The sequence below is a fragment of the Schistocerca serialis genome, chromosome 3 (assembly GCF_023864345.2).
Source record: "Schistocerca serialis cubense isolate TAMUIC-IGC-003099 chromosome 3, iqSchSeri2.2, whole genome shotgun sequence".
Lineage (NCBI taxonomy): Eukaryota > Metazoa > Arthropoda > Insecta > Orthoptera > Acrididae > Schistocerca > Schistocerca serialis.
Genome location: NC_064640.1, coordinates 559,128,093 through 559,149,487, shown reverse-complemented (window position 1 = coordinate 559,149,487; position 21,395 = coordinate 559,128,093). Strand labels below are relative to the sequence as shown.

General features: G+C 43.1%; 1 protein-coding gene across 1 annotated transcript in view; it reads right to left on the bottom strand.

Moving 5' to 3' along the window:
* Positions 1-705: 705 nt before the first annotated feature.
* The window catches only part of LOC126471016 (tachykinin-like peptides receptor 86C), a 139,778-nt gene continuing 119,088 nt past the window's right edge, over positions 706-21,395 (bottom strand). The window contains exon 5 of the mRNA XM_050099076.1: positions 706-803. Within this exon, the coding sequence (XP_049955033.1) occupies positions 706-803 (98 nt within the window). The remainder of the gene's footprint in view (positions 804-21,395) is intronic.

Here is a 21,395-nt window from a genome sequence, read left to right as displayed (position 1 = left end):
TCGCGTCGCTCCTTTCAGTTTTGAGTGAACAGTGAATACGTAAAGATGCGTATCGAATAGCGTCTCGGGCCAAGTATGAGGGCCTGGTTAGAGATTTCGCCTGTGTCGTGCAGCCCACATAACACAACTGTCGAGCAGTTCCTTCTTCATGCCAATTCTCGACCGCAGTCTGCAGGGGCAATGAAGAAGCTCCTGCAGCGTTTCCGATGAGAAGTCCGTAATTGGCTCCCTGGCCTGTGAGTCTCATCTCTGCTCACAAGAACCGCTATGAAGACAAAATTTTTCCACAGACAACGAACTGCAGACCAGTGCAGATAACTGGCCGAAAGCACAGGCGGTTGCTTTCTATGACGAGGATATTGGAAAGTTGATACAACACTACGACAAAATAAGAAGCTGGAGCGGCGACTATGCAGAGAAGTTGGTGGAAAGTGTAGCTAACTGTTGCAAATAAAACGTTTCTGGTTTTCACTGTAGTTTCCATTTCGCGACCGATCGGAACTTACTTTCTGGACAACCCTCGTTGATCGTACGTCTGTTCCGCTTCATTACCTCCGCTCTAGCCCGCTACGGAATGCGAAAAGTATGGAAACAGTGTTGTAGCGTGGACTGGGGAATCCAGCAGGCCGTGATCGCGTGACAGCTACACAGGCCGGCTGCTGCAGCGCGACACGGCCGCTGGACAGGCAACAACGCGTACTGCCGTCACGATGCATCCGCGCTGTCCATGTGCTGCTGCTGCTCCTGCTGCTGCGTCAGCTGCGATTCCTGTGTCAGCTGTCGCAATTGGGCAGCAGCGTTGCCTGTGATAGAATGCAATTATGAATCATTCCCTCATGTTCGTATGTGGAAAATATAAGTCACTAGGCTAAGCGTGTGGCGCGACCCATACGAGGACATCATTGAGACATTCTTTAGATTTGTTAACATCGCTATGAACATCTATATGTTATAGAAAACTAACAAAAAGTTGACATTGAAGTCCATTCAAAAATGAGTATTTCTATTAAAACTTAAAACTTACTTATCTGTAATTCAAATATAATAATTTTCAAAACAAGCAGTCTTAAAATGAACATTTCAGATAATCTTACTAACTGTTTTGCAACTACATGTCACGCTACAGAAATTATCTATAATCTCGTTATTACTTATTGTTTTCAGAATAACAGTTCCAGTACTGACAGAATCAGTATTTCCTGCTCTCGGTACTCACATTACTCTACTGTAACTCCATTAGTCATTAAGCTATCATTCAGACGATATAGATCTTATGACATTTTGTACTTTCCCAGTAATACATTGATGGAAAAAAAATTAGTACACCTGGAAAGACGAGGTAGATTTTGATCCGGTGACGCCATATGCCACTTGGGCAGATAGTAGATATACTGATAATGGTTTCAAAGTTGCCGACCAACAGATATAGTGTCATTATTGCCAGAGCACCATGTGTGTCTACTCTTTAACAGTGACTGCTCACAGCCAGAAGGCTAAGTGTGGGGCAAACGTGTGAAGCAAGCAGACAATCATGGCATGGAGACGTACTCATTCTTCCTACAGCCAAATGAGCGAATTTGGGGGTTAATTTGTGGCCTTCCCAGAACTGGCACAAAAGCTGGACGTGCTACATCAGCTGTGCAGTGATGCTGGTGTCAGTGGTCACGTGAACATTCTCACACCTGTAGAAGAGGTTCTGGACGTCCACGCAGCACAGAGGCCTGCCAGGATTGTCGTATTGTAAGGGCAGCAGTGGCAGGTCGTACAGCTACCACAGAAGAAATAAGAGCGGAGCACTTGTGAGCCTAGAAAAGTCCACACGGACTGTTGCGAACCGTTTATTAGCAGTGGGAATACGGGCACGCACACCTCTAGCACGGCTTCCACTCACACTACAGCATCGACGTACACGACTCGATTGGTGTCTTCACAGGATTGAATGGAGCACTGTGGCCTTCAGTGATGAAAGCAGATTCTGCCTGCACGCTTCTGATGGTCCATTGTGCGTACGACGTTAATCTGGTGACCGCTGTCTCACGGAGTGCATTCTCCCAAGCCACACTGGCCCCACCCCAGGACTTATGGCCTATGGTGCGTTAAACTACAGCTCACGTTCACCTTTGCTGCTTTTGGAAGGGACGCTGACCAGCGTTGGTACGTGCAAAATTTTGTTAGACCCGGATTGTGATGTGTTATTCCAGCAGGATAATGCTCGCCCAGAGACTGCCCGTGAAACTCAACGTGCTCAGCAAGACGTGCAGCAACTCCCCTGGCAAGCACGATATCCGAACTTGTCCCTAATCGGACACGTGCAGGATATCATGGGACGAGAGGTGACTCGTGCGCCTCGTCAGCCAACAGCTCTTACCGAACTACGTGAACAGGTCGAGCAGGCGTGGAATAACGTATCCCAGGACAATATTCGCCAGCTGCACGATCGACTGGATGTCAGAGTCTGCTCCTGCATTGCCGTCTGTGGTAGCTACACCACGTACTAAGAATGGATCGATACCTGATACCTCAGAACAGTTTATCCTATTGAGCTGTAAATGTAATCATATCATATAGTCCTCATACAATGTTGCAACAATAACTCTTGAGTGAATTGTAAACTTTTAAAGGGGTGTACTGATTTTTTTGTCTTTCAAGAATAAAGTTATCTGAAAATACTTTGCCCAGCTTCGAGAGTTCAAAAATTCGCACCTGGCGACAGGAAGCAAAACAATTTATGGGTCCTGGTTGAAGGAGATAAGTATGGAAGAAATCGGCTTTTCACGAATTCGAATTCACTTCAAATGGTCAAAATTCTGTTAATCATTCTTTCTAAGGTTTTGCTGATTTTGTAAACTGAAATTCACGCATTTCATCTGGTGCCACTGGAAATTTGTCGCGAAAGAGCGTGGGGTTTGATAGGTGAATTGTGACTTCATTCATGTGATCTGCTATATAGAAATATTCAGCCGAATAACCTTGTACAAGATAATCACATCATCTTTTATGGCTATTAAAGGACGCAAATCATAATATTAAAAGCATGATCTTTCTTTATTTTAATTTTTTGTGGACTTGCGAAGTTGCCTCTATGCTATGCGTAGTGTATGTCAGGGAGAATATGGGTCGCTCCATAACTATCATGAACGACTGGTAGAGTTTTTTTAGTGTCATCACACGTGTAACTGAAGGTTAAAGCTATAATTATCCCAGAAACATATCTTTCTCTTCATAAAAGTATCATAATGACGTGACATTATATAATACTTTTAAACACCCATCCATTGTTTCTTTAATTGTTATGTAGTATATACTTCTTAATATTGGAGGAAATTACCAGTGCAGGAGAGGAAATTAGAGGAAAACTGTAAATGCACATACTAAATTTCACGCAAACTATCAAGCAATACGAACTGTTTACAGTCTTTAAAAACAGTAAATATATAAGATTCAATCTGTAAAGCAACCATTCAAAGATTTTTATAACAAAAGATTTTTCAAAGAAGATACATCGTATTTCACAACACCACACCTTCCACTAGAATGAACATAGAAATTAGGGCTGCATCTTAAGCTACGCATTGGAAATAAAAGTTTATTTTCGCAGTAGTTGCAAGTTGCCAGTTCATGTGGTTCACGGTTCGGTTCTTCTTGGTGCAGAAAACTCGTTCGCCCGCTTGTTCATTGTCCAGTGTGTGTCGACTCGAGATAGTGATAACACGGCAACAACAGTTTCTCTACGTCCTCCACTTCAAGAGGCGCAATTCTTTTTGAATTGTGTGACATAATGTTCGTCAAGAGTATGTATGGTCTCAATGTTAGATCGTCCGTAAGGGGTGTAGAAATCTCACACCATACTACTGGCTTCCAGCATCACCTATTCCCACGGTGTGTGATTATTTGCTTGTGGATGTTTGTGAAAGACCCATACATGTTTCTACTCTTCCAACAAATTTGGTTGAACTGCGACACCGCGTAGCAATTAGCAGGGAATGTGGTACCTACAAACATCGTCCCTAAAATTTGGACGAAGGTAACTATCGTCAGAATATTTGTCGTGCATCGAGTGGAGGGAACACTGAAAATTTGGGAAAAGTAGATGAAAACATTCGTACTAAAACCAATTCTAAATAGTATCCCATGGTTGTATGTAGATGTAAGTGAGTGATACACACTCGTAAAATAGGATGGTTCTCTAGAAAATAAAAAGTTTGTGGTCCTACGAGTAAGTTCAAGTTGACTCCAAGTTTCTGTGTTAATTCATATCGAATGTACGTAGGGCTTTCAATACGCAATACAACACATTTCCTTTCTCTGTCAGTTTAGGTTGAAAAAATGCGGAATTTGTTATGGGATATAATGGAATATTCCTCCCCTGTAGATTCATGAAGTTGCGATAGGTGGCGGCGCTATACGTGGCCTTAAAAATTGGATCTGTAACGGAGGTGGAGCTCCAAGGAGAGAGCTCTCATTGTGTTTCCCTTAGCAGAAAACCAGAGCATCGCAGATATTCATAGCTGCTTCAAGAATGTTTACAGAGACCTGGTAGCGAACAAAGACGCGGTGAGTCGCTGGGCAAGGCGTCTGTCATTATTCCAACAAAGTTGTGCAAAGCTGTACGGTCCCCCCCCCCCTCCCCCCCCCCCCCTTGCTGGCCAGCTGCTCACAGCTGTGACTCCTGCAGTGTTGGAACGTGCGGACACACTCAGTTATAGATGATCGACGGATCACAAACACGTCGCTGCTCAAATGGACGTCTCTGTTGATAGTGCTGACACACTGTCCACCAGTTGGGGTAGTCAAAGGTGTGTGACCGCTAGGTTCCTAGAAGAATATCATCAAGAGCAACGAAAGACAATTTGTGCGGAATTGCTTGCACGTAAGAGGCTGGTCGTGACAATTTTTTGTCGGGCATCGCCACAGGCGTTAACACGGAGTTCATCACTTAGAACCGGTGAAAGTAGCAATCCACGGAGTGGCGCCACACCACGTCTCCTCTGAAAAAAAAAAAAAAAAAGATACTGACACACTCATCCACCAGTTAGGGTACTCAAAGGTGTGTGACCGCTGGGTTCCTAGCAGAATATCATAAAGAGCAACGAACAACAATTTGTGCGGAATTGCCTGCGCGTAAGAGGCTGATCGATAAAAAATAAAAATAAAAAAAGCTCAATGCCACACCCTCAGCCGGTGAAGTCATGGCGACAGTCTTCTGGGATTCTGGACGGGCTATTCTGTTTGATTTCCTCCCTCATGGTGCAACAATTAACTCTGAAATGTATTGTACTACACTCAGGAAATTGAAAAATCGACTTCGGCGTGTTCGCCGTCACAAAAATGAGAACGAACGTCTCCTTCTGCATGACAACTCAAGGCCTCACATAAGTCTGCGCACCCGAGAGGAGCTCACAAAACATCATTCGACTATTCTTCCTCATCCACCCTACAGCCCGCTTCTCTCACTATTCAGCTTCCATTTGTTTGGCCCAATGAAGGACGCACTCCACGGGAAATAGAAAATGGATGATGGTGAGGTTACTCATGCAGGAATACGTTGGCTCCGACGTCGACCTGTGGAGTGGTACCACAAGGGCATACAGGCCCTCCCAGTAAGCTGGGGTAAGGCCGTCGCATTGAAAGGATGTTATATTGAAAAATAGGATTTTGTGCCAAAATAGTCGAGAATAATATGGTGTATTGGAGTCCTGTATAAAACCAACCTGATTTCAGGAAAAGGGTGCTGCATTACTTATGGATCGCCCACGTATAGTCTTATGAAATCAGACGACTCTTTTTGAAATACGTTGCATAATTTCAGGGCATTACTGATGCTCTTGTGAATAAAATATGAAACGAGTCATGCGAAAACCCACCGATGTTTTCATTTGCACTAGTGACTGTACCAAAAACTCAACGATTTATTAAATACACAACTGTTGAACCAACGAGTAAAAAAAAAGAAGGAAACCTGGAAATCTTCTCTACCTTAATTTCAATGACAGTAAGGTACATTTCTGTGTTCTTTCAAGGTAAAAAAGCTAAGTGTGCCACAAACAAAAAACCACTCTGTCATTTCCCGGTGGCTAGATGACCAGCACGGGGTCTCATTTACCAGCGAATAGAAGACAGAAGAAATAAATAGAAAAGTCTGTATGAGCAAGGCTTTGAATTAACTCTTCAGGTTTTCAGGATGTTCTCCCTTGTTGTAAGGGAAATGAACTAGATGTAGCCCTCAAATATTTCCAGTTACGATCCGCTCTACTCCACTACCAGATTGCCGAGTATTTCGATCAAATGATCTTGAGCAGCTCGATATACCGTTCACGGTGAAGAATGAAACGGACATTAAATAAATTAATGGTATAATGAGTTACGGCTCTATTTCTTCTGTTGTTCCTCTCCAGTTTTTACCACAGTAAAATAATTTCACAATTGTTACTTGTCGCTTGAGTACCGACGCAGTTATAATCTACAGGAATTTCATATAATTCTAGTAAGCACCGGAATAAAATCCTGAACTAAACTCTACTAACTTATATCTTCTGCTGGTCCTATTGTAGGGACTGGAAATTTCCTGCTCTCCATTCGTCATACATTTATTTAAGCAGCCCTTATTTCATTTTCAGAATGGCATGAGATCACCCTATGATTAAGACTACGAAATCTTCAGGATTGTGGTTCAAATCGTAGTTTAGTTGTCTTCCTTAAGGATTTCTGTGGTTTCTGTAAATCTTGTAAGGTGAATTTTAGGATGGTTTCACTGGCTAGATAACAGCCAGTTTCCTCACCCATTCATCTGTGACTGATTTAGATTTTCAGCCCTAACGATGCCCTCCCTTTTTCATCAGTACATACAACAAGGCTGCAAAAACTTTCAAGCAGTAACAGGTCAAGTAGCTGGTGACTACAAATTAATCAGTATGGCTGAGTAGCTCGGAGGAGAGTAATGCTTGTAAGCTAGGACCGAACACGTTATCACAAATCAAATTACTGAGATATGTAGCACAATGGTTAATTTCTTATAAATCTAAGTTTGTTTTGAGATGCAAAGATCATGTCTTCCAGTCAGCTGCTACAGAAACAGGGAGTAAGAATCACGATGATTACCAACAACAGTGATACAATCGATAAATTATAAATTAGTGAGCTAAATCCTAAGATGCAACAGGACACTGACCTGCCAGGCATAAACTGTTATGTATTCCCCGAAGATGTGAGCTACATTACGGCCACCCCCCTCCCTCTCCCTCTGAACAAGACCCAGACCCTTGGGTCAACCTTATACTCACTTTCGTACTACCCTACATGCTCGTACAAAATAAAGAGAAAATTTATAACCAAAATTACATGGATTAGATACTGTATCCAACCATTCTCACTATATTGCTTATTCCTGTTTTGCTTATTAGTCTATTTATCACACTGGTTTTGCGTATTTGGCTATTTTAACCTTCGCGGCTTGGAGCGTTGCCTAGTTTCTCTTAAGATCAAATTTACATCTTATACTCTAAGGGTCCTATCTGCTAGAATCTGAACTATCGCTGGTTTATGCTAACGGTCGACTCTGCGTCTCAGTAGAATAAAAACTACGTACAGCACAGCCAGACCCACTATTGCACTTGGCACAGTGGCACTCAAACTCATTGTCATGCGTCATTGTCCTCTGTATTGCTCTACACCGATCACCAAGAAAATTATGACCACCGCCCATCAATCGACTTAAGCCCGTCAATGCGACAGCAGCGTTACCTCGCGAGGAATGACTGCTACGCAGACACACGCACGGTGCATGTAGTATCAGTGAGCCTGCCGTCCGTGTGTAGAACAGCGAAGGCTCGCCATCTATATGAGTCTGATCGAGGGCGTATTGTGATGACTTGGAGGCTCGGCACGACCATTTCGAGAACTGCACAACTTGACGGGTGGTGTAGGAGTGCTAGGGTGAGTGTCTTCACCACCTGACGAAACCGAGATGAAACCACGTCCAGACGTTGTGATGTTGAGCAGCCACCCCTCATTACAGATGTCGGACGTCGTAGGTTGCACAGACGGGTGAAACCGGACAGGCGGCAAACTAACATCAGATACTAATGCTGGGCAGAGTACAAGTGTATCTGAACACGCAGTGCACCGAACACCCCCAACCATGGGCCTCCGCAATCGACTACCCATGCATGTGCAAATGATAACACCACGACATCAGCAACCACGACTGAAATGGGCACATGACCGTCAGCACTGGACGTTGACACATTGGCAGAGCGTTGCATGATACGACGGATCCCGATACCTTCTTTATCATACCAATGGAATGGTGCGAATCCGTCGTCTTCCAGGGCAACTGCTCCTTGATACCTGTAACGCAGGACGCAGACAAGCTAGCGGCGGCTCCATTATGCTCTGGAGAACATTCATGTGAGCATCCATGGATCGAGCTGGACTCGTGCAAGGCACCATGACGGCCAAGGAGTATCGTACACTGGTTGCATGCCACGTACATCCCTTCATGATGATCATATTTCCCGGCGGCAGTGGCATTTTTTAACAACATAATGCACCATGTCACAAGGCCAGGAGTGTGATGGAGTGGTTACAAGAACACAGTGGCAAGTTTCAATTGATGTTCTGCCCCCCCCCCCCCCCCCAACTCACCAGATCTGAATCCCATCGGACACATCTTGGATGTGATTGAACATGGCGTCAGAGCTCATAGTCCCGCTCCCCGAAAGTTACTGGAATTAGATGACTAATGTGTGCAGATGTGGTGCCAACTCCCTCCAGCGACCTACCAAGGCCTCATTGCTTCCAAGCCACGACGCGTTGCCACTGTTACCCGTACCAACGGTGGACATACGGCTATTAGGTAGGTGGAATAATGTTCTGGCTGATCAGTTTACATTGTGAATTAACTGTTTGGCTGAAATGCGCCCTTCCATGCGACAATGAATTGATACATTGAATGGATCAGGTTCTAAAGTATGATTTAATACTGTTATATTCTACGTTGGCAATAATTCCAAAGGAATTCCAAAGGTATGTTTGGCCAATACAGTTGCAGCTGTGATACTTTCAGTTGCGTGATCGTGGTTGTCAGACGGAAGATTTGTCCTGTTATGTCGCATGTAGCCCCTTGATTAATAACCCACTTCCCTTCAGTCTGTCTGTCATCTGTGGGCTTCCCCTACACCTAACATCTCGCCGCTACTACCTTGTCACCAGAAGTGTTGCAAATCCAATGAAAACCTGCTTACTGAAAATGCAGTCTGGATTCCACGATTTACCTCAAACAGTGTAGTCCCTTCTGTCTGCCTAGGTACAACTGCACTGCACAAGTGCTCGCGCTGGTTTATGTGACCCTCGTCAGACACACCACGACTTACCCACTTCGATTATTTTATAACTGCTCCTCTCTCATTAATACATGTCTGCTACCATTTTCCTAAATTAATAACATCTCGCAGGTCGTTATCCAGACGAACTTTCCAGGAACTGCTCAAATTCACTGCGTACGTTTGAATGGCACAACACTCAAAAATTTGCATGGCTTCCTGTTACTAGGAATCGAATTAGAATATACAACCTTGCTTGGTCATTTTTCATTTCTAATGTTTGAATGTGGTAGTAGAGAGGTTTCGTCTGTTGAGTCCTATAATCAGGCTTAACTAAGTAGGCAGTTTTCTCCATGCTTGCTGTAACCCTAACAAGTACTTTCAGGTGACAGGAGATTACCACTCAGTTGTCCACGCAATCCGTGATGTACGGATGCTTGAAAGTTTGACACTACCATTCATGTGTCCCATACAATATTCGCTAATGCTTGCAACAGCCTCGTCACTACAATTCTCTTGTCCAGTACTTCTACCCGTGCTTGCAGCACTCCCAAATTCCGATTCATCGCGGCCTCTAATGCCTTAGCGAAGTCCATTACCCTATCCATCAATTCCCGTAACTACCGTGAATTGTTAAGCACTTCACTCTCCATATTCGCTATCTGTGTAGCTTGTCACTCTTCTGCTGACTTTCTTATCTCTGCCGAGTATTTTATTGCTTCCACAGTTTCTTCAGATATGACTGATGTTACATGATGACAGATGATATATGACGAAATTCGCAATCAGTTCGTTTAATTGTCTGATATCAACTTGAGCTGCCCTCGGTAATAATGTCTTTGAAATTTTATCCCCAGCACCATACCATTCTTTTTTTCGTTGTGTATGTGGCACAACCACGACTACCTCTCTCATCTGTTCTCGTAGCTCCTCGTAGGATCTATGCAGTTTATCACGCTGTCTTGAAACTTTCTTGAGCATCCTCTTGCTCTTGACACCTTGCCAAAGTCTGTCGAATAGTTCTTCGAATCTCCTCACCTCATTCCACATTTCCCACGCTTTAAAACTCCGGCACCCACAGATGGCTGGTAACTATCTCATACTCTTCACTCAAGAACGTACTCCTTCCAGGTTCTGGTTCTTCAACGCCCTCGCCGTGATCCACGCAACAAAATGCAATGCTGCTATCACTCACATTCCTTCCATTCTTGCTCGTCACGAATTACAGCCTGAGGACAAATGCTAATGTCAATCTTACTCCCTCCCCCCCCCCCCCCCCCCCGAAGATTGTAGCCACTTGCAAACCATTCACACGCAACAAAAGTAACAGAAAAAATCTTTGTACTAACGTAACTTATTCACTACAATCCTATACATAAGCAAATATATAAAAAAAGAATACCTGGACAAACGCCTCTCATATTTTTTATCTTTATGCTTACGGTACTTCTTGCAAAGGCTACAGCTTGTCTCTTACTCTGAATCCTTCTCCTCGTGTTCTTCTCCAGCTTTGCCCTCGAAACTCCTGGAATCGACTTTGGACCACCTGGAAGTTGTTGTAGATGTCCAACATGCACTATTGTCATTCTTTTTGGCAGCTGAAGCTTCACGTTGATTGGCGAAGTAGTCTTCACCACCTGAAAGGGTCCCTGATATCTTTGATGAATTTTTCGTCTTACTTTTTGGCGTGTAAGAATTGGATAACATCACCCATTGTCCTGCTTTATAATGCTGTAGAGTAGTTGTACCATTTACTGATTCCTCCTGCTTCTATAAGGGTTTCATATTCACGATCTATACTTGCTTTCATATTTCTTGTACTGTTTTTGTAAACTCATGTACCAAATCCCAAACTTTACCTTTCTTTGCGTTTATCAGATCGAACGGTGACTATATTTTCTGACCATACACCACCTTGTCCAGTGACAACACACAGGAGAAACCTCCCATCGCACCACTCCTTAGATTTAGTGCTAAGATGGCCCAGTGGATAGCCGCCAAAAACTGAACACAGATCAAGCGTGAAAATAGGAAGAATGTGTACTGAAATGTGAAAAGAGAAAAAGCAAAATAGAACAGTGAACGGTCCAAGCTTAACAAGTGAAACATCGAGCGATGTGGGAGAGACACGGCGTCGCGGGAAAGTGGTCGTGGTGTTCAAAACTCACTCGTGCGACCTATTTTTATTTTTACTTTTTTCGCAATAATATGAACTGCCTCCATCCGGTCACTGAAGTTTTTTTCTCTTTCTGTAGTTTTGGCAGCTGTCATTCTATACACTGGTTATATAGTATGTGTCATGTGGTAAGAATACGTTACCGTCGCCAGTAAATGTGATGAATAGTGAGAGCAGGCGAGATACCACAGAGACGTCTCGCAGAAATGGAAACAACAAATGAACGGGTGTGAACTATGTTCAGACAAAGGAATTAAAGAGTCAAAACTTCCAAAACGGAACGAAACATCAAAAACATTAAAAACATTTTGACGGAGCACAGAGTGATTGTGAAACTGTTGCGTTCATTTGTTGCAGCTTTTGTGACAAAACATCTGTTGCAGCTTTTGTGACAAACTATTACGTTTTCATCATTTCCTTGGAGTGATCACATACACATTCATACGAACACCTAAATCAGGCAAGGAGTCATATCTCACTCACTAACCAGGCGTACAAATTAGGTGGGTCGATAAGAGATTCCTATCATATGACACACGTACTGTCACAAATGTCGTGTGTGACACACCAGACGTGTTTTCCGGTGGAGGATTCGGTTCACTTGTCGCCTTGTCATCAAACGTTTGCGGTTCCCATTCTAAAGCCACTTCCTTTCGCCTGCTAATAGAGTAGTTGTGCAGAATCAACTTTCATTATATGTCTTTTCCTCACACCTCGCTGTTGCAAATGGACGATACACTACGACCACAGACATAAATTTGAATACAGTGAACAGGGAAATAAAACAAATATTGCCACTTTAGAGTGGAACACCATGACCACTTAACTACGACGCCGTACCTGTCCCACACTGCTCTATATTGCACTTCTTTTTTTGGAGCGCTCACTGTTTCTATTTTTGCTTGCTTTTCGCAGTCCAGTACAGCTTCTTCAAGTTTTCGTGCTTGATCGGTGTTCATTTTTTGACGGACTGTCCACTGGGCTCTCTTACCACTAAATCTGAAGGAAGTGCGATGGGGAGTTTCCCTTGTCAGTATTTGTTCACATTTTTTATTTATTTGTTAAGACATACCTAAGATACGTATCTCAGTGACTGAGATATGGATTTACGCAGTAACAGCATTCTACCATTGGCTTGCATGTGAAGAGGATAACTTCTTAACTTCTTCACATACAACAACTGACGTAGCTCCTTGAATAAGTCCGACATGAAATTCGTACTCTGGTCTGTAATTATCGCACTTGGCACTCCAAACGTCAACATTTAGTTGTTAACCATTGCTTGTGCAACTGTCACTGCCTGCTGGTTCAGCATACCAACCATGTCCAAGTACCAAGAAACGTGATCTATCATTGTGAGACCTGAGTTTCTCCTGGCGTATACAACGTTCAAATAACTTCCGGGAATTCAGCCAGGTAACACTTTCAGCGACCGCCGATATTTCGGCGGGAGAACACCCCGCCATTTTCAAGGCAAACTGCAACGGACAGGCGACGTACATGCAAATTTAATACCTCGGTTCTCGGACCCAAGCAGGAAAGATAACACACACACACTGAACACTAGTGCCACCAAAGATGGCCAAAGTCAGAGCTATCGATAGTGAGACTATGAATTCGCAGGTGAGGTAGCATTGAGTCTGTCCCTCTGTTTCTTGACAAGGGAGAGAGCCGGATTCCAAACAGAGTTTAAACAGAAACCTCCATCCCTGTTAACAAGGTTGCTCGCTAATTTAATCTCAACTGCCTCCCGAATCACACTGTCCCAATAGCTGGACGTGCATGCCAATATCTCGGTGTTATTATATAACATGGAGTGACCAGTATCCAAGCAATGTTCGGCAATAGCAGATCTATTTGGCTGCTGTAATCGTGTGTGCCGTTTATGCTCAGTACATCTGTCCTCCACGGTCCTGATAGTTTGACCAATATATGCCATGCCGCAGCTACAAGGGACACGATATACACCCGCCTTACGCAGTCCAAGATCATCCTTAACGGAACTCAAAAGTGCTCTAATTTTAGATGGAGGTCGGAAAACACATTTCACATCGTATTTCCGTAAAATACGACCGATCTTATTGGACGTGTTTCCTACGTAAGGCAAGAAGGCAGTAGACTTAGGTGTTGACTCAGAATTATCATCAATCACCTGATGTACAGTTGGTCGATAGCGCAACGCACGTTCAATCTGTCTATCACTGTAACCATTTTGACGAAATGTAACTTCAAGATGGGACAGCTCAGCTGGCAAAGTCTCAGCGTCAGAAACGATATGTGCCCTGTGTACCAAGGTACGAAGTACCCCTTCACGCTGAGCCGAATGGTGACAACTATTAGCTTGTAAGTACAAGTCGGTGTGAGTACGTTTCCTGTAGACTGCATGTCCCAATGATCCATCATCCTTCCTCCTAACCAACACGTCGAGAAAGGGAAGGCAACCATCCTTTTCCACCTCCATCGTAAAACGAATGTTCGGGTGGATCGAGTTCAGATGTTCTAGAAAGACATTCAAATTCTCCCTACCGTGAGGCCAAACAACGAAGGTATCGTCAACGTATCTATAGAAACAGGCGGGTTTTAAAGGCGCCTTTAAAACCCGCCTGTTTCTATAGATACGTTGACGATACCTTCGTTGTTTGGCCTCACGGTAGGGAGAATTTGAATGTCTTTCTAGAACATCTGAACTCGATCCACCCGAACATTCGTTTTACGATGGAGGTGGAAAAGGATGGTTGCCTTCCCTTTCTCGACGTGTTGGTTAGGAGGAAGGATGATGGATCATTGGGACATGCAGTCTACAGGAAACGTACTCACACCGACTTGTACTTACAAGCTAATAGTTGTCACCATTCGGCTCAGCGTGAAGGGGTACTTCGTACCTTGGTACACAGGGCACATATCGTTTCTGACGCTGAGACTTTGCCAGCTGAGCTGTCCCATCTTGAAGTTACATTTCGTCAAAATGGTTACAGTGATAGACAGATTGAACGTGCGTTGCGCTATCGACCAACTGTACATCAGGTGATTGATGATAATTCTGAGTCAACACCTAAGTCTACTGCCTTCTTGCCTTACGTAGGAAACACGTCCAATAAGATCGGTCGTATTTTACGGAAATACGATGTGAAATGTGTTTTCCGACCTCCATCTAAAATTAGAGCACTTTTGAGTTCCGTTAAGGATGATCTTGGACTGCGTAAGGCGGGTGTATATCGTGTCCCTTGTAGCTGCGGCATGGCATATATTGGTCAAACTATCAGGACCGTGGAGGACAGATGTACTGAGCATAAACGGCACACACGATTACAGCAGCCAAATAGATCTGCTATTGCCGAACATTGCTTGGATACTGGTCACTCCATGTTATATAATAACACCGAGATATTGGCATGCACGTCCAGCTATTGGGACAGTGTGATTCGGGAGGCAGTTGAGATTAAATTAGCGAGCAACCTTGTTAACAGGGATGGAGGTTTCTGTTTAAACTCTGTTTGGAATCCGGCTCTCTCCCTTGTCAAGAAACAGAGGGACAGACTCAATGCTACCTCACCTGCGAATTCATAGTCTCACTATCGATAGCTCTGACTTTGGCCATCTTTGGTGGCACTAGTGTTCAGTGTGTGTGTGTTATCTTTCCTGCTTGGGTCCGAGAACCGAGGTATTAAATTTGCATGTACGTCGCCTGTCCGTTGCAGTTTGCCTTGAAAATGGCGGGGTGTTCTCCCGCCGAAATATCGGCGGTCGCTGAAAGTGTTACCTGGCTGAATTCCCGGAAGTTATTTGAAAGTGATCTATCATTGTTAATACTAATCAGTTTCCTGCTGGCATACAATTTAACGGTCCCAATACATCGATTCCAAGTTCATCAAATGGTTCTTATGCTTCCAATAGCCTCTGCAATGGTAACTGCTTATGATTCACATCTGATCACTGTGCACCCTGCATGCAGTTCCTCACATATTGATCCACATCCGCTTTCCTTCCTCTCCACCAATATCATTCAGCCGTTCTACATTTTGTTGTCCTGCACCCTTCATGATATCCTAATACATGTTCATGCGCTTCCACAGCCGTGGTCAGAAAGAACCGATGTTGTCCCAAGTTACTGATGGCTCAGTAGTGTTGAGGATAGGGTACGTTTCCGTTATAGTCTTGCTGCTCAGGTGACGGTAATCACAGCACGACCATCCATAGATTTCTTTGGTAAAACCACAATCCCTGCGCCATATGGACTGTTACTCTTCCATTATCATGTTAGCTAACTGTTGGTTAATAAAGTCTCCCATAACCAGTTGCAAATATCTAGTAACTGATGTGGTTTCCGATACACTCGTTGTGGCAAAGGATCCTGTGAAAAATGTCCTCAAATACCAACAGCAGTTCTTCCATCTGCTCTCTCTCTCTCTCTCTCTCTCTCTCTCTCTCTCTCTCTCTCTCTCTCCCTCTCTCCATTCCATTTAGATGCTCCACTTTCCCAAGTAATGCAGTCTTAACAGCAGCACTTGGTTGCTTGTGGCTGACCCAGAATCTCCAAATTCGCTATCAAGATCCCCTTCCCTAACTTCACTTCTCTATTTAACTGTGGTCGGCGACACAGCCTCTATAAATGTCCCATTCATCCACAGCTATAACTCCTAATGTGTACAGAAAATATTCCATGTCCATACTTTCCCCCTATTGATATGTCAATTTCTTCGTATTCCATTGCTAGCCTCATAGCAGAATGCTATCATTTGGTGCAGCCGTACACACTCTTCTTGACATACCCAACGGCAACGCCCTTAGAAAAGCATCAGGCACCCTCTACTTAGCTTCTTGCAAAAAAACGGCATTTTTTCATCACTCTGCTTCAACTGGTACAAGTATACATTAATTTTCCTCATCGTGTCCACAAAATCATCCACAGTTTCCCCATGCATTTTCTAGACAGTGCACAACAGCTCCTGAAACTACCCTGCACTGTTATGTTTCTTTTTTTAAATATATTTACAAAATCCCCTTCTCCTACTGCTCAAATTTTGCCACAGTCTGCACACCTTACGCAAGTTTTCGCTTCTCCTACTAGTCGCAGGTTTGCTATCTGCAGTAACAGACTGTGGGTCCAGTCACCCATCTCTGCTAAGACCCTAAGTTCATCTAAGAAAGTTGGCAGTTTCTCATATGATTTTCCAGAAAATGGAGCAATTAATTGTGTGGCAGCTGCATCCACCTCTTGCTGCGATACCTGAAGCAGTGCTAACTATTTGACCCTAGCTGTCAACTTCCCATGTAACTGTGCATTATCTGTTGTCAGTTATTAGACTTTTTCTAACAATGGTTCAAATGGCTCTGAGCACTATGGAACTTAACTTCTAAGGTCATCAGTCCCCTAGAACTTAGAACTTCTTAAACCTAACTAACCTAAGGATATCACACACGTCCATGCCCCAGGCAGGATTCGAACCTGCGACCGTAGCGGTCACGCGTTTCCAGACTAAAGCGCCTAGAATCGTTCGACCACCCTGGCCGGCTCTAACAATGCTTGCACTGCTTCCAGCTCCTGCAAACCTTGCATCCCTGACTCTGCCAGCCTTCACTCTTACTCTTCAACACACACAACAATACATACAGAAATCACAACTCCAGAAACTAACTCCAAATTAGTCTTTACATCATATCATGAGCCACTTAGACTTTCTACACTGCCTTCCAATATGAACATACACATATAATAGAACCACTGACTCCGTGCATAGCACAGTATGCCCAAGCAAGCACGCAAGTTACATTGGGTACATCTTACATAAACCAACTACCGCTCTCTACAATTACCCCGAAACCCATTTGCCTCAGTCGGCTCTTCCAGCGTAAGAAAGCAACCTTCAAGTTAAGATCACAGTCACGCCTCCCTTTCATGTTTACTAACACCTCCCACAAACAACCGAATGATCCGTCACTCACCACCCCATGTTGACATTATAGGTCATGGTCTAGAAGCCATGATGGGTGACGACGATGCTGCTAATTTTAACACTAAACTTCTCCATCCCCAGTGAAGGGAGGGGCAGCAATGAGCCTGGCTGATGCAAGCAGGTGGTGGAGGCGAGGATAGAGCCCAGGAGGCTCCAGATAGAGGTGGCTGCGAACTTAAAAACTTGTTTATTGAAGCATCTGTGTTTTATAGTTCACCAGGTCAGATGCTGAGCAGCTGGCTGGTGGCTGAATGCTGCTGGGCTCGCTGCTTACATGACCCGCAGTGCTGACATACAGTTTACACGCTGCAGTCCCAGGCTGCACTTTGGCTGCGTCACAACTAGGGAAGCATACTCAGTTGTGATGCTCATCCTGCGTTGGCAGACGATCGTTGCTGTGCATGGGGAGTGACTGGGTCCAGCGGGGATGGAGTTGTATGGATTGCTGGGGTGGACCCGTGGAAGGCACCATGGTTGTAATTCCAGGAGGGGCTAAGCGCATACAACTGTTGCCCCATCGTGGACTCACACCAGTGAATTTTACTTGCAGTTCTATGTGGAGAACTCGTCTGGCACAACCCCTTTGCCCTCGCAGAGCGGCAGGCCTGAGAATAATATTGATATAAAATATCCAGTACTTATAATCGGCTGTGGCATGCTTCTTATGCATATGTTCCGCTACCATTCATGTATCCTAAAACATCACTGCCAATACCAGTGTGACGATCTGCCTGCCCCTTGCTGCACGAATTTGTGTAGTACTCCAGAGTCCGCTGTTTCAGCAAGCTAACCTGTCTTGCAACACTTGTTTGGACTTGTTGAATTATTGCCATAACAACATCACACATCACCTGCTGTCAGTGCTGCTGCAATACACCACTAAGACTCACACTAATATGCCCATATATAGTCGGTGTGCTAAAATAGTGTCAAAGCATTTATTTGATATAGTCATACATTTCTCAACAACATGTTTCTCATTCTCCATCATCGCTATATTATTCGTCCCGATTAGTTACCATATTCCCATATTCATTTGTAAATCCTTGATAATAGAAAAAAATGAGAAAAATAACTTATAGTACGTATTCACATTTTTAAACTTCTACTCTCTGTTTCATAGCAAAATAACTTTTGCAGCTTATGAGACGAAATAAAATATGTTTATTTTACTTTTTCTTGCAGTAAAAGCATACTAAACAGATTATTTTAAAATATTTTAGTTAATTTATTAGTAATTTGCGAATATAATAATTAGGCCCAATAAAAGTTGGTAATTACAGTTCCTCAGTATAGTTTATCTTATCAGTATTATTTATTTATTTATTTACGTAGTTTACGCCCACATTGGAGCACTAAAACAAACATAATACAACAAAGTCTACAATGATTAAGTTTAGGTCTTAGCAATCAGCAATTTCTTCGTTTCCCAAAACTTCATTCGCTGTGATCTGACTGCTCGTTCTTCTGCAGATATGACATACTTCTTCCGTTCTGATTGTTTGAATGTCAGCCGTGTGTATTTGTTCTTCAGAAGCAGTTTCTCTTCTCTGTGTTGAATTTGGTGTGTGGTGATGTTCAGTTCATCCAGATCACTTTGTACGTCTTTAAACCAGATGTTTTTGGTTTTACTGTCCCAGAAGTAGCCAAAAAGTTGCTTCAGTATTCTAGTATTTGGTAGGCGAGATATGTGGCCGAAAAATGCAATCCTTCTTTTCCGCATTGTATCAATAAAGGCTTCACTTTCTTTATACACTATTGAATTGGGCAAAAGTCTCCACTGCCCATTAACTTGATGTTTCACACTGTTAATTGTTCTGAGTATTCTTCTATCAACTTTCTGCAGTTTGTCAGTTGTTGCTTGAATATTTTGACTGAATAGTGTTACACTTGCATATGTTGCCTCCGGTTTAACGATGGAGGAGTAATGTCGAAATTTATCATTTATTGAGAGAGATCGTTTTTTGTAAGTTGGCCACGTGGTTCTCTGCGCTCGGTGAAGTTTTAATGTTCTACTATCTATTGATGCTCTTTCATTAACATTCCAAGTAATAATCTCACCAAGACATTTAAACATTTTTTACTATTTTAACTTTTCGATCACTATGGAGTATCATATGGGATGTGTCAACTGGGAAGCTGGGCATCATTTCTGTTTTCTCAAACGAAATTTGCAGTCCGACCTTTGCAGCTAATCGTTCTGTTTGTTCTATCTGAACCTTTGCTTCATAAATATTGTTTGCTAACAGCGCCAAATCGGCTGCAAATGCAAAGCAGTGAAGCCGAATCTTTCTTCCAATCTTAACAGACGGCGGGCATATCTTCTTCCATTCACGCATGATTTTCTGCAGCACACAACTGAACGATAATGGAGACAATCCATCGCCTTGTCCATTGCCCGTATGAATCTCAGAAGGTTCAGAGAATTCATTTCTGAACATTACTCTGGCTTTAGTATTTCGAAGGGTGACTGCAACGTGGTTGACAAGTTTCTGATGTAAACCAAATTCTTTAAGAATAGACATTAGAGTTTCGCGATGGATACTATCGTAGGCTTTTTAAAAATCGACAAGCATGATCACTAGTTTCTTGTCCCTGACCCACTGATGTTTCATTCTCCATTTTAGACTAATAATTTGATTCGTCCTGGACGAAAGCTTCCTTGATATTCGCCTAGTTCACAATCAAGCTGTTCATGAATTCTGAAATACAGAACGCTGGAAAAAGTTTTATAAGTAATATCCATGAGGGATATACCCCTATAATTATTTGGATCCAATCTATTTCCTTTTTTGTGCAGTGGATGGATTATTGCAACATTCCATTCCTCTGGTAACTTCTCAGTTCCAAATGTCAGTAAGATGTTTGTGTAGGTTCAGAATAATTTGTACATTTGCATATTTCCAAAGTTCTGCCACTAGTTGGTTCTCACCTGCTGCTTTGTAATCTCGAAGTGAGTTAATCACTGCTTGTAGTTCATCTGGATGTGATGGTATAACTCTTTCTAAATGCGTTTTGTTTCTTGGATAGGGGTCATATCCCAAATTATGTTCACGTTCCGCGCTATTTAGTAACTGTTTGAAATATTTAGCCAATATCATTGAACTGTCATAATTGTTATGTGCTACCTTTCCGTTTGTATCCTTCAGCATAAGAGTAGGTGGTGTGTATTTGCCGGCCGGTGTGGCCGAGCGGTTCTAGGCGCTTCAGTCTGGAACTGCGCGACCGCCACGGTCGGAGGTTCAAATCCTGCCTCGGGCATGGATGTGTGTGATGTCCTTAGGTTAGTTACGTTTAGGTAGTTCTAAGTTCTAGGGGACTGATGACCTTAGATGCTTGAGTCCCATAGTGCTCCGAGCCATTTGAACCATTTGGAGTGTATTTCGACTGGTACTGTTTGAAGGTCTCATAGTAATCTCTTGTCTTGTGGTGACTGAAAGCATCCTCAGTAGATTTTAGCGAGTCATGAAATTCCCTTTTGACCCTTCTAATTTCTTTGGTGGTTGATCGTTTAGAATTTATTTATTCCTCCCTGGAGCTTTCAGTTCTCTTTTGTTGGTCATTTAACTAGGCCTTATATCTACGTTGAATCGCTACATCGCATTCCTCATTCCAGCAAGCATGTTTCTTACGTTTCCATACAGGAGCTACTTCTTCAGCCAAGACTTTTAATCGATTGACATTGGCTTCTAGTTTGTGACTTAAAGGTATTCTTGATCTTTGTAATATATCTCATTATTAATAATATAACTAGGGACATATGTTATCTTTGTTTCCAACTTTTGAAGTCTGCTTTTTCTTTTAGGTGTCAGTTTCATTTTAATTTTTTAAATGTAGTGGTCCGAATCAACATCGACGCCAAACAGCACCTTAACATTATAGATTTCCTTATGGAATTTCTGACCCATGGCCTCATGATCTATCTGGAACTATCCTAGCTTGACA